The sequence below is a fragment of the Pteronotus mesoamericanus genome, unplaced genomic scaffold (genome assembly GCF_021234165.1).
Source record: "Pteronotus mesoamericanus isolate MK-2021 breed Mesoamerican mustached bat unplaced genomic scaffold, CSHL_Meso_final contig_46, whole genome shotgun sequence".
NCBI classification, from domain to species: Eukaryota; Metazoa; Chordata; class Mammalia; order Chiroptera; family Mormoopidae; genus Pteronotus; species Pteronotus mesoamericanus.
This window is the reverse complement of record NW_026555170.1, coordinates 8,038,139-8,052,520: the sequence shown is the minus strand read 5'-3', so window position 1 is coordinate 8,052,520 and position 14,382 is coordinate 8,038,139. Positions and strand designations below refer to the sequence as shown.

Genomic DNA, 14,382 nt, shown 5'->3' with positions numbered 1-14,382 from the left:
GCACTTTTTCTTTCAGTTGTCAAAATGTCACCATTATTGCTGGGATTCTAAGAAATCTCTGCAAATGCCCCTGATGACATCAGAAACAATTGGTTCTAATCCTGTAAACTCTCTCGTGAAGAAAGCATGTGACTCCTTTGGTTTCGAGGCCATGTCTTTCAGGTCATCCAGAGGTGCCCAAGCCACACCAACAGAGAAGATGGTGATGCCTACAATGGAAATGTTATAAGTGAATAAAAACCAAGTTCCAGTCTACATGTAAAATTACATGTTTATGTTTTTTCATACATTAGGACATAATTGCAGAGGAAACCTGCCTAGTAATGGCTGAAGAACGAAATCCCCTGTAGCCAGTTGTTAGGTAGGTTTTAACAGTTACTGTGACAAGAATGGCTAAACAGTTTGGTCAAAACCAGAAGCTTTACCATCAGTGTAGTTAACCACATTAACAGACAAATGATTACTGACAAAAGAAATATTTGATAGAAGTTCAATATCCATGATACTGCAGCTAGAAGTAAAACTTTCTTGACCTGATAAACAGTATCTTTAAAAAAACAAAAATGCCCTACAGCAGAAATACTTAGTGAAATGGTGAAAACTTTCCCTCTGATTGGTATGAGAAGCACTGTCTTGCTATCACCACTTCAGTTAACCATTATAGTGGAGTCAAGCCAGCACAACGGAGCATGGGAGAGCGGCATACGGGCTGGGATACATAAATGGGGGAAGTTTTCTGAAGTGGCATTGTCTGAGAGAATGGTGACTAGTACTCTCTGAATAATAACTCTTCCATTTCCGTTTTTACCTGTTACAGTGCAAGCTGACCAATGTCAGAGACTGTCCGTCTTTAATCCCAAAGCAAAAATCTGATGATACAAACGGCCAAAGAGAAATGTCTGAGGCATTCCACCTGCATTCCCTTGAGCAACTAGGTTTTTATTCTAGCTGTACATTTTGGTCAGGGTGCTATTAGTTTGATTCGCCTCAATCCCAATTGTAAAAGCAGTGGTTTATTAGATTCTCAGTGTAGACTACCATCTGTTCTGGATGACATTCTCCATAACATTTTAAGAATTTCTGAAATAGCTCCTCCCCTCCTATCCAAGGCTTCACCCCCTTGTGGTGGTTTACAGTGCTCAGAGTTGTGAATGCTTAAGCTATAAATGAAGCAGGTTTAGGTGCTGTAAGAGCTACTTGAATCACCACCAGCCAGTACCTCTCTGGCAAAAGAAAAAAGTCAAAATTTTCCTCCCCCTTAGTTGTCCTCACTTGTAATTCTGCATTCAAGCCCAGATTGTTGCGCTCAGGCCTCATGTATCATCATAGTTAAAATAACAAATACAAAAATGGTGGTGACCTAGCCCAGAAAACCTAATCTAATTTCTGACTTTTGTTAATTTTTTTTTTTTTTTTACACTTTGGTATCACTAAAAATAATTTTCATGACAGTGTGTGGCCCAACCTCCTGAAATTCAATTAGGGAAAATATATTTGAACTAATCTAGTTCACATTAGCCTGAATCCGATCCTGCTAACCATAACTTAGTTCAGTCAGCTACATTTTTAAGGAGTATGATAGCAAACAGGTCTTCAACATAGGTTAGTTGCTGATGTGTAAAATCAGCCAGATAAAAATAAGCCAGTGCATCAAATTGCATGTATTAATACTAAAAACGGTTCCATCAATATATGTAAATGCATTAGCAGAGATACTGAAGTACAAAAAGAAAAAGTTTGTTATTAGCAGTTAAGTAGGAAGAAAAAAGTGCAGAAGAGTGGAGAAAAATGGAAGGCTGCTAATCCCCCTCACCCATCACCACAGGAGCATTTTTGTTCTTTAAATATTACTAGACTCTAGTCATTCATTTTCATCCCAGGGAAAGGTAACCTCATCTTGTTGGCCTATTTGATCCCAGCACACATTATGCTAATGTCTTCACGAACCAGGGACTTTTGCCAAAATATTAAGGTTGGGGTAAGAGAAAAAAGAAAACCTTTTCATAGTCTTTACAACATCAGAGCGTGTTTTCATTATCAAGGAAAAACACTTAAAAGGAAGTTTAGATGGAATAGAATTAAAATCATTATTGGTGACCTTATGATCTTTGGAAACTCTTGCCAGTCTGAAAAATACTAAAAAAAAAAAAAAAGGATAACATCAAATAGTAGATTCAGAGCAAATTATGATAAACTGTTGTGACTAGGGGCAGGGGTGGATATATTCCAAGTCTGAGTCAAATGTGAGGACCTGTAACATTTTTGTGACAAATGACCTGGTTCTCATGGTATTTCCCCAGCAAGATGGTGGTTGGGAGTATGGACCCAGCCAGAATGCCTGGGTTTGAAATACTGGCCTTACCACTAACTGTGTGTGTAGCAGAAGCTGCTTGTTGTATCTGGAATGAGATTAGTAGAGCTGCCATAACAAAAATCAGTTAATACTGGGTAAAGCTTTGAGAACATAACTGTAGGTGTTTGTTCAATGAAATACATAAGTTTGTATTTACTATAAAATTCACTGAACCCCTCCAATTCTCTTCCTAGACAAATGGTAAGGACCTTACCTGCATCCTGTGCAGCGGCAGCAGGGCCTCGGACATCATCATAGGACTGTCCATCTGTGACAATTACCAGGAAGTGCTTGTTGGGGCTGTCCCTCATGGGGCCAAACACATTTCTCACAGTAAAGGAAATAGCATCACCAGTGGCAGTTCCACCACTCATATAGCGGATGTTTCTGATAGCCGCTAGGACGTTCTCTTTGGTGCTGTAGTCGGTGAAACTGAATTCTGTTCGCTGATCATAGGTGAACTGTACAGCAGCTATCTTGGTACCAATGTCTGAGATTTCAAAAGTCTTGGCTATGTTGGAAACAAATTCAAGCATGAGGCGGAAATTACTCTCTCCAACACTGCTAGAGCCATCAATTAGAAAGGCAATGTTCACTGAGTTATAGCAGGTCTTGCTGCACATCATTTGCTCATGAGTGCAGAGCTTCTGTACCAGAGGCTTTACGTATTTTGTGGTGCCAAACCAGTTGGGCATGTGGTAAGAGAAGAAGCCATTACTCCGACAGACGGCCTAATGTAGGGGAAGGCAGAGACATAAAAAGATATCCAAAGGGATCAAAACTTGTTTTCTTAAAAATGAAAACATTACATCTTGAATGTTCAAAGTCAATCCTGATATGGGCTGGTCAGCTCTATGACTCAAGGTCCAAAATGGAATCACTACCATAACAGAAGACACCCCTTACCTCCTTACCTTATCAATAAATGCAACATCCTGAACCATCCCCAGTTCTTCAGGGATTGGCTTGGCCACAGAAACTATAAATACATTGACACCAAACTCTCTAGCCATAATGCCTGCTTCCTCAATGTCATCAGAAGGCCAGCCATCAATAAATACCACCGCCACTTTGGGGATCCCTTTTCTCACTCCAGCTTCTGGTGTGAAGAATTTCTGGGCGGTATGCTTCAAAGCTTTTCCTAGGTTTGAAAAAGAAGCAAACTGGAACAGCACCACTGCTCAAATGACATTTTTATTTCCCTGTGCCAACTTGATGTCACCTCGTTTAAGAATTTATATAGAACCTGGTTCTATAACAGATGCATAAGGTGGGAAAGTTTAGTTATCTGTCATTGCCTATTTTATTTTTGTCTTCAAAATCCATATTACTTACACCAGCACTTTCCAAAAGCCAGACATTTCCTTTTCTTACATTAATCATCAGTCAGAAACACAAAACACTCCCAATCTGTGCTCTCCGTCCCGTCCCTAGTGACTGATGAGTACCTCTAAGGACTCAGAACAAAAAGTCTCCTTTCTGAGGGTCATTAGTGCTGGTCTAAGTTTTTTCTACCACATCTACATTTATTAGGTAAGTCTGTTGATCTTTGCTTCTCTTTAGCATTCCAAATGGATACTTCTCTAAAGTGACATCTGCCCTATTTGTCATAAGGCTTATAAATCACAATGCTTTCTATATATATGTTTTAAATATGGAATATGAATAAACCCTTTGGTATGTTTTCTATTAAAGACCAAGTACATACCTAGCCAAGATTACAGTGACAGGAAGAAGAGTTTCCGATCTCTTTATGTAAAATAGCACAATAATGTTTTACATCTTTGATCGTTCATAACCCTCTCCTGTGTTACCTCCCAGGTGCCAGAGTCTACTTACCTGTGTTGGAATTACCCCCTCGGAATCCTACTTCCTTTATGGCAAACAAAACATCTTTGGCTGACGTAAAGTTTTTCAAGTAAAATTCTATTTTAGGATGTTCACTAAGTGGGGAAAAAAATGTTATTCAGAGAGACTTGGGAAAAGGAAACAAGCAACGTAATAGAATTTTTAAAAACCTTTAAAGTAGGCAGAGCCCAAATTTCTTTCTTAATCCCACTTTATATCATCAACTAAAGCATTACACATCCTTATTTGAGTTATTAGGGATCTTTCAGAAATGTAACAAAAACAATTGCTACCTTAAGGGTTTACTATATTCTGGGTAATGTACTGTATATTATATATCATCTCATTTCATTACAACTCTATGAGGTAGAAATTATTATCCCTATCATATAAATGAAGAAACAGGCTCAGAACATTTAGGTAATTTTCCCAACAAAACGTAGTCACACTTTAAATTCAGATTTGTTTGGATATAAAGTCCATGCCCAGATTATATGGAGCACCTGATACCAAGCTTGGCTCAGGGCACTGGGCTGAACAGGGGCCTGCCTGGTGCGAGGCTGGGGCTGCTCCACCGGGGGCCCTACAAGCACCGAGCAGTCTGGGCCTGCACCCTGGGTCCCCGGTCAGAAGAGGCCATTTCGATGACAGGCCGAGGTTTAAAAAATGAGAAGAGTTATAATGAAATGCATTATAAAGTATTATAATATTGAATTTTTCTTATAAGAAGATACTGACACTTGCTAATCTTAAAATTAAGTGTATGGTAAGAGGTTTGAGATTTTCCACACTTAACAGTAAAAAAATTACAGCTCACTTTTGTAACTACACTGTTCATTAGAGACCATGGTGAGTAAAAACGGTTAAAGCACAATTTCTTGTGTTATCAGAGAAGTCACTATTTCATAAGTGCAAAATTTTTAAGATCTTAGGTCAATTGCCATTGAGTCAAGATTTCTGAGGGACAAATACAGCCCTGATTGTACTTGTGCATACTTGATGGTATAATTTCTGTGTAACTCATGGAATGTTGGGTCACAAAATCAGATTTCATGGGTTGGATAACCTTTTCCCTTTTATGGTCACATTTCACCTATCCAAATTATGATTTATGATTTTACTTTTATGGTCACTTTTCAGCTACCCAAATTAGTCTTATTATCTCCTTAATGATATATTGTTATTCTGCTTAAATAAAAACTCTTGATGTAGTTCTTAAAATAGAGAAACTATAAACCAGGAAGTTGATTAAAAAAAAAAAAGCTAGTCTTTGTATGAGTCTTCAGGGTAGTGTAGTTTTCATCTTGAAAGAGAATTGGGTAAAAATAGCAAAGGAAAAGTATAAGAGAAGTACTATGGGGAATTTGCCTTATGGGGTGTTAAAATGTACAATAAAGCTACAATAATAAAGGCATTGCAGAAATAAAAAGGCATTGCAGATGTAAAAAGTAGCAAATAAAGAAACAGACTTGCCTAAACTTCTATGTAAAATTGATATCATAAATCAATGGAATAGGAAGCTCTCTCTCTTTTTTTTTTTTAAGGGCTTGGAACAAATTGTTAAATCATGTAGAAAACAACAAAGTTAAATTCTCACACCAAAAAATTCTATCTAAATTAAGAACCAATTTTAAAAAATAATATAAGGACAAGTTAAATATAAGTTGATATTTGTAATAGTACTGGTGACACCCTTACACACTGCTGATAGTGGTTTAAACTGGATCAACTTTCTAGAAAGCAACTTAACTGTTTACTTCAGAATCCTTAAAAATGTCAGAACCCTTTGACCCAATCCCACTTCTAGGAATCTAGCCTAATTAGAGATGAGACACAGGTGCCACAGGGATGCTCTTCACAGTGTATGGTATAATGGTGAAGAAGCAATAAAAGAATGGCTAAATAATCATGCAAAGTAACATGAAATATTATTTTTTGAAGAATATTTCTGATATAAAATGTTCAGAACACCCAGGGATGAAAAAAACAGGATATAAAGAAATTTTTATAGTCTGAGCTTTTAAAACTCAAGAAATACTCTCTTGTCCTGGACAGTATAGCTCGGTTGGTTGGAACATCATTCTGTAAATTGAGAGGTTACTGGTTCAATTCTTGGTCAGGACATATCACTGTCTATTCTTCCTTTATGAAAAGAAATTAGGAATTGAGCAGAGTGGGTATACAGAGGTAATTATATGAGCAACAAGACCTTTCAGTCTACCTTCTGGTCCTCAAATAGCAGGTAATTCTCTAAATCCTTTTCTTCCAGAAAGGAGGCACTTAGACATACCCAGTCTGCTCAGGCACTCTTAAATCCTGACTTTATAGTTTGGGAATCCAGATTGTCCACAACTCAATAGGTATATATTCAATTGAAAGGAATGCACCTACTAAAAGGACTGATCATTTGTCATCATTCAAGACATTATTTAAGTCTCCTCCAATTATAACAAGGCTGGTACCTGGCTTGAACAAGGCCCACATGTGGTCCTTCTGTTCCAATTCCCAGCATTAGAGCCACTTTCCCAACAAAATTCTTCTGCAGATTAAATCGGCGCTGCCCAATATTAAAACTCCCATCAATCAGAAACGCAATGTCTGCTTTACAGTCTGTGAAAAACAAGTCTCTCTGTCAGTAGTTTTAAGAGGAGGGAGAGAGAATGTTATCTTCCTAAATGGATACGTAGACTCTTACCTTTATTGCCAGCTTTCTTGTCTGGTGTTTTCTTTAGTCGTTTGCCTAAAGCAAAGGAAGCATTTGGCATTAGCAAAAGGAAGACAAGTTCCATAGCAAGAAGCCCACAAGGAGTGTCATTCTTAAAAAGACTTTTTTTTAAAAAAAAATTAATTTCCTAATGAATTTCTGGACTAGGGAAGAAATGCCCCAACAAAGAAACAAGTCAGGATGGTAGAAGGCCTACACAGTTGATATGTGTCCAATCCAGGACTGCCCTATGCTGTGTCAGGCAACTATAAGCTCCATATTTCATACCTGCTGGCGGACGTGCTGTGGACACTGCTTGTCCTGTGGCTTCCTGGGTACCACTTTTGCCTTCTGTCAAAATAAAGAGGACACCATTTTTCCTCTTTTCTTTATCATCAAAGCATAATGACTCTAATTTAGGGTTCTATAGGATAATAAATAAGTATAATAGAGTGATGGTAATTGCAGCAATAACTACTGCATTCTGGTTTTCAAGGACCAGAATGGATTCTTATCTATTATGTCATATTTTAAAAGGATCACCAAAAATGAATTCACATTCATCCACTCATTTTTTGATTTAGTGTTAATTGGTAAATGTCAGGGCATTCTGATTAGAGACCATTCAAGTCTCTATTGCCATTTTCTGAGTGGATCCCTGACCCTTTTGGTCCCCTGACTCTAACCCATAGTTGACCCCTTCAGTCTTGATCACAGGTTTTTCCATCAAAGTCAAAGAGGTTGGGCTGAGAAAAGCAGAAAACTTTTTTGCGGGGGAGGGGCAACGTTTACACAAAAGTAAGAACAACATAATTGTACCTACTTGTCACTGTGAAAGAAGCAGACCATCTGGAAAGCGACTGAGACTGGATACCATTGGCAACTACTGAGGAATAGTTTTCTCGACCCGGGAGGCTGTAGATTCGCACAGGTCCCCCGGAGCTGCTGATTACTCCCCTGCAACACAGGAATAACAACCGAGAGTCTATCCACACTTTTCAGGGGCATCTGACTGACTTTTGCCATGCTGCGTCTATTGCTTTAATTGAGAAAATAGTTCAGCAGGAAAGCCATGTAAGGATGCTGCCAGCTTTTTAACAAACTTGCTTACGTAGGTGAAAAATCTGCCTGGCAAAATGGTTTTGTGCTGTCAAGCTTAAGTGTAATAAGAATACACTTGTAGTATGTTCCCTCATCTGTAAAATGGAGTAAAGTTGTACCTACCTTGTACAGTGGTAGAGTTGTCACTGAAGTTAAAACAATGGCTGGCACATAGTAAAAGCTCAGTAATACATTACATGATTAGCAATGTTTCAGAATCACAGAAATCTAGCTCTCAAGAAATAATGCAATTTGCCTTTGGTCAGAAAGCTTCCCTTGTGTAGCTGGTGTTCAAGGACATTTGGGATAACCTTAAAAATGTATCCATATTCTATGGCATCAAAAGAAAGAAAAGGTGGGGGATCTAGATGGCTAGAGAGGGAAAGAAAATAATCACACTTGCATTTCTCTCCCCTTGGCGTGTTTGGGCTTACCTGTGGACAGCGGCGCCACATATGCTTGACACAGAAGCATATACTATGTTCCCAAACACGGAGAATTCCTCAAGAGGACAGCCCCCCGGGCAGAGGACATCTGCTTTTTCTTTCCTGATGTCCAGGCCTCTGGTAAAGCACGTGATAGCAATGGGAACTGAAGAGTAAGGAGGGAATGTAATAACCATTCTTAGGACTTCCGGGGGAGTGTCGGTGGGGAAACTAGATGAGGCTGACGTTTCACTTCCCTGATTTCAACACGTCGTCTTAGGAATATTGACTTAAATACTGTCCTACACCATTCCAGATTTTAGCAAGCCAAACATCAGTTTTCCAATTTAACTTAGTCCTCAGCCACTATAAAGTCTAATTGGGGAATTTTCTCACTTATCAGTTTGAAAATACACAATTGGAACTATATCAAAACTATAAAATAACAGTCATTGGCCATTTATTAATTCATTCTAGAAACATAAAAATCTCACTTCTGATGACAACTGTGTATGTAGTTTCCTGAGCTAACAGCATTAAATCTGGGTTGAGCCTGTGAGGAACATTTTCATAGACACTTGCACAAACCTTTCTAAGTCATCCTTTGTTCCAGAGACCCATTTATACCTTTAAGATATGTCAATTTAAGCAAAGTAAAAAGATGCTTCCCTTTATTGAATGTCATTTAGCTCAATCACTCATTTTACAGATGAAGAAATTAAAGCCATGGGGTTAATTTGCCCAAGGTCACACAGCACAAGGAACATTCTGCAACTCCTGCAGAACAGGAAACAGGGAAGTGAGTCCCTTCAGAAGGGAGTGTTATTATCTGAACTGAACCTGTTTATTTCTGTTCCAGATCTGTCGGGAGAGCCATAAAAAGCACTGTTAATACTCTCAAGTTTTACATGGTCAACCCGGCTAATAAGGAATCAGAGGTTTTACTCTGAAAGATGTTAGGTACAGACAAGCCCTTGGCAACATGTAACAAGATGCCATAATACACCATGTTGATTAATCAATTTACTGTAAATACTCAATTTAGAATAATGTTATTAAATACTACTTTCTAAACACAGGACACTATGGTTATCCAAACCTTTCGAAACAAATATTAATTTTATAAATAGTTTTTCCAAGACAGAGAATACGGTCGCTCATCTTGCCCAGTTGAGTAGCCTGCCTCCCACCAAGACCCTCCGCTAAGGGCTCTGCGTGTTGAGCGGTACCCTGCCCTGTACATGTCCCTGGACGGGGAGGCAGGAAGCCAGGCACAGTGCCAGTCCCTCAGCTCTGAAACACTCCGCGTTGCTGGGGAAATAAAAAGTCCTTATCAAGCACAGTAGCTTCACACCTGCTATCAAACAGCCTTAATTCTTCCTCCCATTTCTGGTGGCATCAGACAAGTTACCTCTATCTGTCAACACTGACTTTAATGAGAGAAGAGAGTGTATGGGGCGGGGGGAGGCAGCTGGGGAGCTGAACACAACCCGGTGCAATTCTTACCTTCATTTCTCCTTTCAAGGAAAACAAAGGATAGATTTTGGAAGAGAGTTTGCCTTTTACGTTGTAGAAAACACACCGAACCACACACCCATACTCGGCCTTCTACACGTGGAACAAACTCTTAAAAGGACTCTCGAATGCTGTTATTTATAGGGGATACTTCTAGAAGCACAGGCAGGGGACAACGACAGAAGTCTCTTTGTCTCTCTCCGTCAGCCCTGACAGTCTGAGTCGGGTCTAGCAGGCTTCCCCTGGTTCCAAACGGCCGCGAACACCCGGGACTAGTTAGCGCCCCCAACCTTCTGTGGGGCTCAAGGAACACCCCCTGCCTTGACCTTCCGCTGTCACAGTTCGGCTTGCCCCGGGCTCCCGAGATGTGGGTGTGAATGGGGGTGGGGTGGGGTGGGGAGGCTTCCTTCTCCGAGCCTTAGAAAGAACATCCTCTTCGGACCTGAGGGGCCTCCTCGCAGGGGAGAAATGCGTGAGCCAGAGACGACGAGCTGTAGGCACGAATGGGGGTGCGCCAGGCGGCCGCTCCAACCTGCGCGCGCTCCAGCCCCCACCCCCGCGCCGCGGTCCAGGGGCTCCACCTGAGCGCGCTCCTACCTGCCGGCCCTCAGCCCCTCCCACCGCCCGGACCCAGCCCTGCTTCCCCCGCCGGACACCCGCCACTCACCGGCTCCCTCGCCGCCCGCAAACTCTGGCAGCTGCAGCAGCAGAGTCACACCTGCGAAGAGAGGACAGCACGAGGGCCGGCTCCAGCCTCCGCCCGCCCTGGCGCGAGGAGGGAGGCGGGGGGCGCGAACCCACCGAGGCAGAGAGCGGGGCTCCAGGCTGCGGCCATGGTAGTCACGGGGCTGTGTGCACCTGGGAGAGACGGAGAATGCGAGGGAGGCTCCGGCGAGCAGGCAGCCCTCGGAAACCCAGGCGCGGCCCAGGAGACCGGGGAGACCGAAGGGCCTCCGTCCCGGAGCTAACTACCCCCCGCCCCGCCCCGGTCTGGAGGCGACGCTCCGGCTGCAAATCGAGCTCGACCTAGAATCGATGTGCAGCCGCGGACCCGACTGAAGGGTGAACTAAAAAGATAGACTGACAAGTGGGAGCGACAAAAGAGACGCGCGCAAAGGCGCAGGGATCCGCACGCCCGCGCCGGACCCCCAGGGCTCCGCACCTGAGTCGGACCCACCCCGCTGCGCCTGAGTGCGGAGAGCGCGGCTCCTGCGGCCGCTATAAAGGCTGGGCCGCCGCGCGCATGAGCACTGTGCGGGGGGCACGCGGGGAGGGGGCCGGGAGCCGGTCCCCCGGGGCTGGGAGGCGGTGTCCAGCTCCACCCTCACCCCCTCCCCGTCCTGGGGTGAGGCCCGCGCCCAGGCGCCTCCCCCCCGCGGTGCGGGGCTCGGCCACCTGGACGCCGCACCGGTCCTCGGGGGGAGGCGCCAAAGGCCCTGGTTAGAGCCTTGGGGACCGCGGGAACCGGCGCCAAGAGGTGTGGGAACGCGTGTGCGGCGGCGACGGGACCCGCGCCTAGACTGCGCTCGGGCGGGGGAGGCGGCCCAATGTGCCGCTACTGCAGAACCCGCCTCAACGGGCTCGGGAGTGACGGTCCCCAAAGCACAGTTCTCGACGAGGGACCCGGCGGCCCTCACCGGGGCCCGGGCTCCGCTCGGCCCAGGCGGCTGAAGTGGCGCAGGGCCGCCGCCCGCCCCGCGGCCTTGGACCCCCGCACAGCCAGCAGGTCCACGCGGCCTCGGAACAAAACTTCCCAACTTCGTGCTCCCGTGGAAACGAGTCCCTACTTCTAAACTAAAACCAACCCGGGTTTGATAAACGCATTCCCCGAATTTGTTAGAAACCCTGACAACTGATTGGTTATTCTTTGGACCTTAGCGATCTAGCCTACCGACTTGGTTTCTGCTGGAGTCGGGTATTCCCCAGTGGGCTGCATTTACTGTCAAGGGGAAGGCCCAGCTTGTGAGGCGGCCCCTTCCCCTCCTCACATTTGCCTTTTCTTCTCTTATACATCGGGAAGGATTTATGCTGGATTGCCTTGCTAAAAGCCCAGAACTGGGAGTCTGTTGTCATTGCACAGAATCTCAGAATCTGCTATTATCTGCTAGGAAAGTGATACGCCACCAGGGAGTAAGGACATTTTTTCTCTTCATTCACACTGGTGGCACTTGAACTCTCAGACCACAGGCCATTTTGTCTCTTCGTATTGAAGTCACAGATCAGAGCTGTGATACTGTTATCGAAGGTGAGTTTTGCATGAGCCTTAGATAGTGGTTCCCAAAGCCTCCGACCTGGCTACATCCGCAGTGCTTACTGAACATGCACATCCTGAGCCCCATCTCTGAACGTTTTGATTCAGGAAGCCTTGGGGCGGGGCTTGGGAGTCAGGTCATTCTGAGATGCAGTCAGGTTTGAGAATTACCCCCTACCAAACAGGGTAATTCCCCTCCCCACCCCCCCACTGAAGTAGTCCCTCTCAGTCACTCTCTCTGGGAATAGGTAACTTACTTTCTTCATTCAATTATAGTAGTATGTCTTGGAGTTACCTAGTCTGTTGAATTCTTCATGGTGTTCCAAAGGGACCACTCCTCCAAAGAAGAGACCTCCAAAGAAGAGAGGAAGGGACCACTCTTCCTCAACCACATGCTGCATTTAACAGCAAGAAGTCTAGATACTGTACGGATTGTAGTGGATTTCACAGTTTCCATTTCCTCCTTCCTTCTAATTTCAGAGTCACAGGTTTTGGCAGAAATAGTGCAGATCTGTGTATCCTGTCTTCTTGGCCGCAAGGATGGATAGGAACTTAATTAGGGCAAGTGTAATAAGGTGTTTCTGGACACTTCTTGGAAAGGTTCTCACTCTCTCTCGCTCTCCCTGCCCCCACCTCCTCTCCTTCCTGGTAACTTTTTGCAGGTGAATATTGGAGACAGAGTATTCACAGGGAGTGTAAGTGACAGAAAAAAGACCCACATGGCAGTTTAGGACCCACCCCCAAACCCAGGAGAGATGTCATGATAAGGTTTTTCACACAGTTTTATTTAATCCAAAGAACAATAATTTATATGCCAAATAATTTACCCATTTTATGGGTACAATTCCATGATTTTCAGTTAGTTTACAGAGTGGTCCAGCCAGTACTACCATTCAAAATCACTACCAAAAGGACCCCTCCCTTCTGCCCACCGGCAGTCCAATCACCTTTCCCATACTCAGCCGTAGACAACACTAATCTACTTCCAGTCTCTACAGATTGCCTTTTATGGCCATTTCATATAAAATGGAATGATACAAATATATGACTTGTTTCTGAGGTTCATCCATGTCGTAGTAGGCATGAGTACTTCCTTTTCATTGCTGAATAGTATTCCCATACATTTGGTATGAGAAAACAAACACACCATCACCACCTGGAAGCCAAATGTAGTTATCTTACAACTATCTTCTCCTTCTGGAATCAGTCAGTATTTGCACCAGGCCAGCAGAGGGTATTGATTTCATTCCCTTCACTACCTGAATGTCTTCTTCAGACAAAGAGACATTTGTGGGCTGGAGTAGGGGTGGGGATGGAGGGTTGATTCTTATTTTCATGGCAGCTTTAACGATTTAATCCCTTCCATGGTAGAGTGACCCTTTTCTTAGAAACCCACTAGTAATCTAGCCACCATCCCTGATATTTTCCTTGGGAGACATATCAAGACTTCAGGACAATTAAAGCTGTCTTCTTATTATTTAGTGAGATAGCAGGGCGGGATAAACGCCTGCAATGACGCTGTTTTGTCACAAGAGCATCACAAATTGTTGTGATGCTCCCACTCCGCAGCTCCGCAGGCAGGTGCCCCCATGGCTGGAGGGCTCACGTGTTCAGAACTCTCACCAGTGCCATCCTCCTGCGATGTAACTGCACTGAGCCATTTGGCAGAATCAAAACTATGCAGCTCTTTCCATGATTGACCCTGAGCCTGTGACTGTTAAAAAATACAGGAAATACCTCATTGAGTTTTGTGGTTATTTACCCAATGATACATCTTAATTATTTTGTTTTGAAACATTTAAGAGAAGTTAGTCTTTATTTTTCTGTTTTGACAGGCCAACCAAAGGGGGTGGGGAGTGATGATGAGATTTCTCATTCTCAGTTTGTACCTCGCGCGCGCCATAAGTGTACTGAGGGGAAAAAATACTTGAATTCAATCAAGAGGTAATTGCTTCTGCTGTGGAGATGTCTGAAGAGAGGCAAAGTTAGAAACCTGGGTATGTTTGACTTAAAAGACAAGTTGTTAACATTGTAATTTTGTACCCAGTTGGGTGACATTTCAGGGTATTGTGCTCCTAGGGTGGCTGGTTAGTTTATCCTGTTTTAGTTAAGAGTAGCTGATACTCAAAATTTAGACTAACTCCCCACAGCGGTGAATTCAACTGGGCTGCACAATGGAGTCACC

The 14,382-nt window shown here is 43.5% G+C and overlaps 1 protein-coding gene across 1 annotated transcript; it reads right to left on the bottom strand.

The window, feature by feature from the left end:
• On the bottom strand, window positions 1–10,781 carry COCH (cochlin). The gene is made up of 11 exons (XM_054577903.1): window positions 10,748–10,781; window positions 10,614–10,664; window positions 8,441–8,597; window positions 7,729–7,862; window positions 7,194–7,256; window positions 6,897–6,941; window positions 6,664–6,811; window positions 4,193–4,296; window positions 3,268–3,494; window positions 2,568–3,084; window positions 1–209 (listed from the first exon to the last, which is right to left on the bottom strand). The coding sequence occupies exons 1-11, from the start codon at window positions 10,779–10,781 to the stop codon at window positions 34–36; spliced, it is 1,656 nt and encodes a 551-aa protein (XP_054433878.1). The 3' UTR covers window positions 1–33.
• Between the last annotated feature and the right edge of the window lie 3,601 nt (window positions 10,782–14,382).

Bases quoted from the DNA above. Each gene is read 5' to 3' on its own strand.
- COCH (XM_054577903.1), bottom strand. From the start codon at position 10,781: ATGGCCGCAGCCTGGAGCCCCGCTCTCTGCCTCG. The intron at 4,297-6,663 runs GTACCAGCCTTG...TTCCCCACTTAG, and splicing joins GTGGGCCTTGTTCAAGCCAG to TGAACATCCTAAAATAGAAT. The intron at 210-2,567 runs GTAAGGTCCTTA...TTTCCATTGTAG, and splicing joins TGCCGCTGCACAGGATGCAG to GCATCACCATCTTCTCTGTT.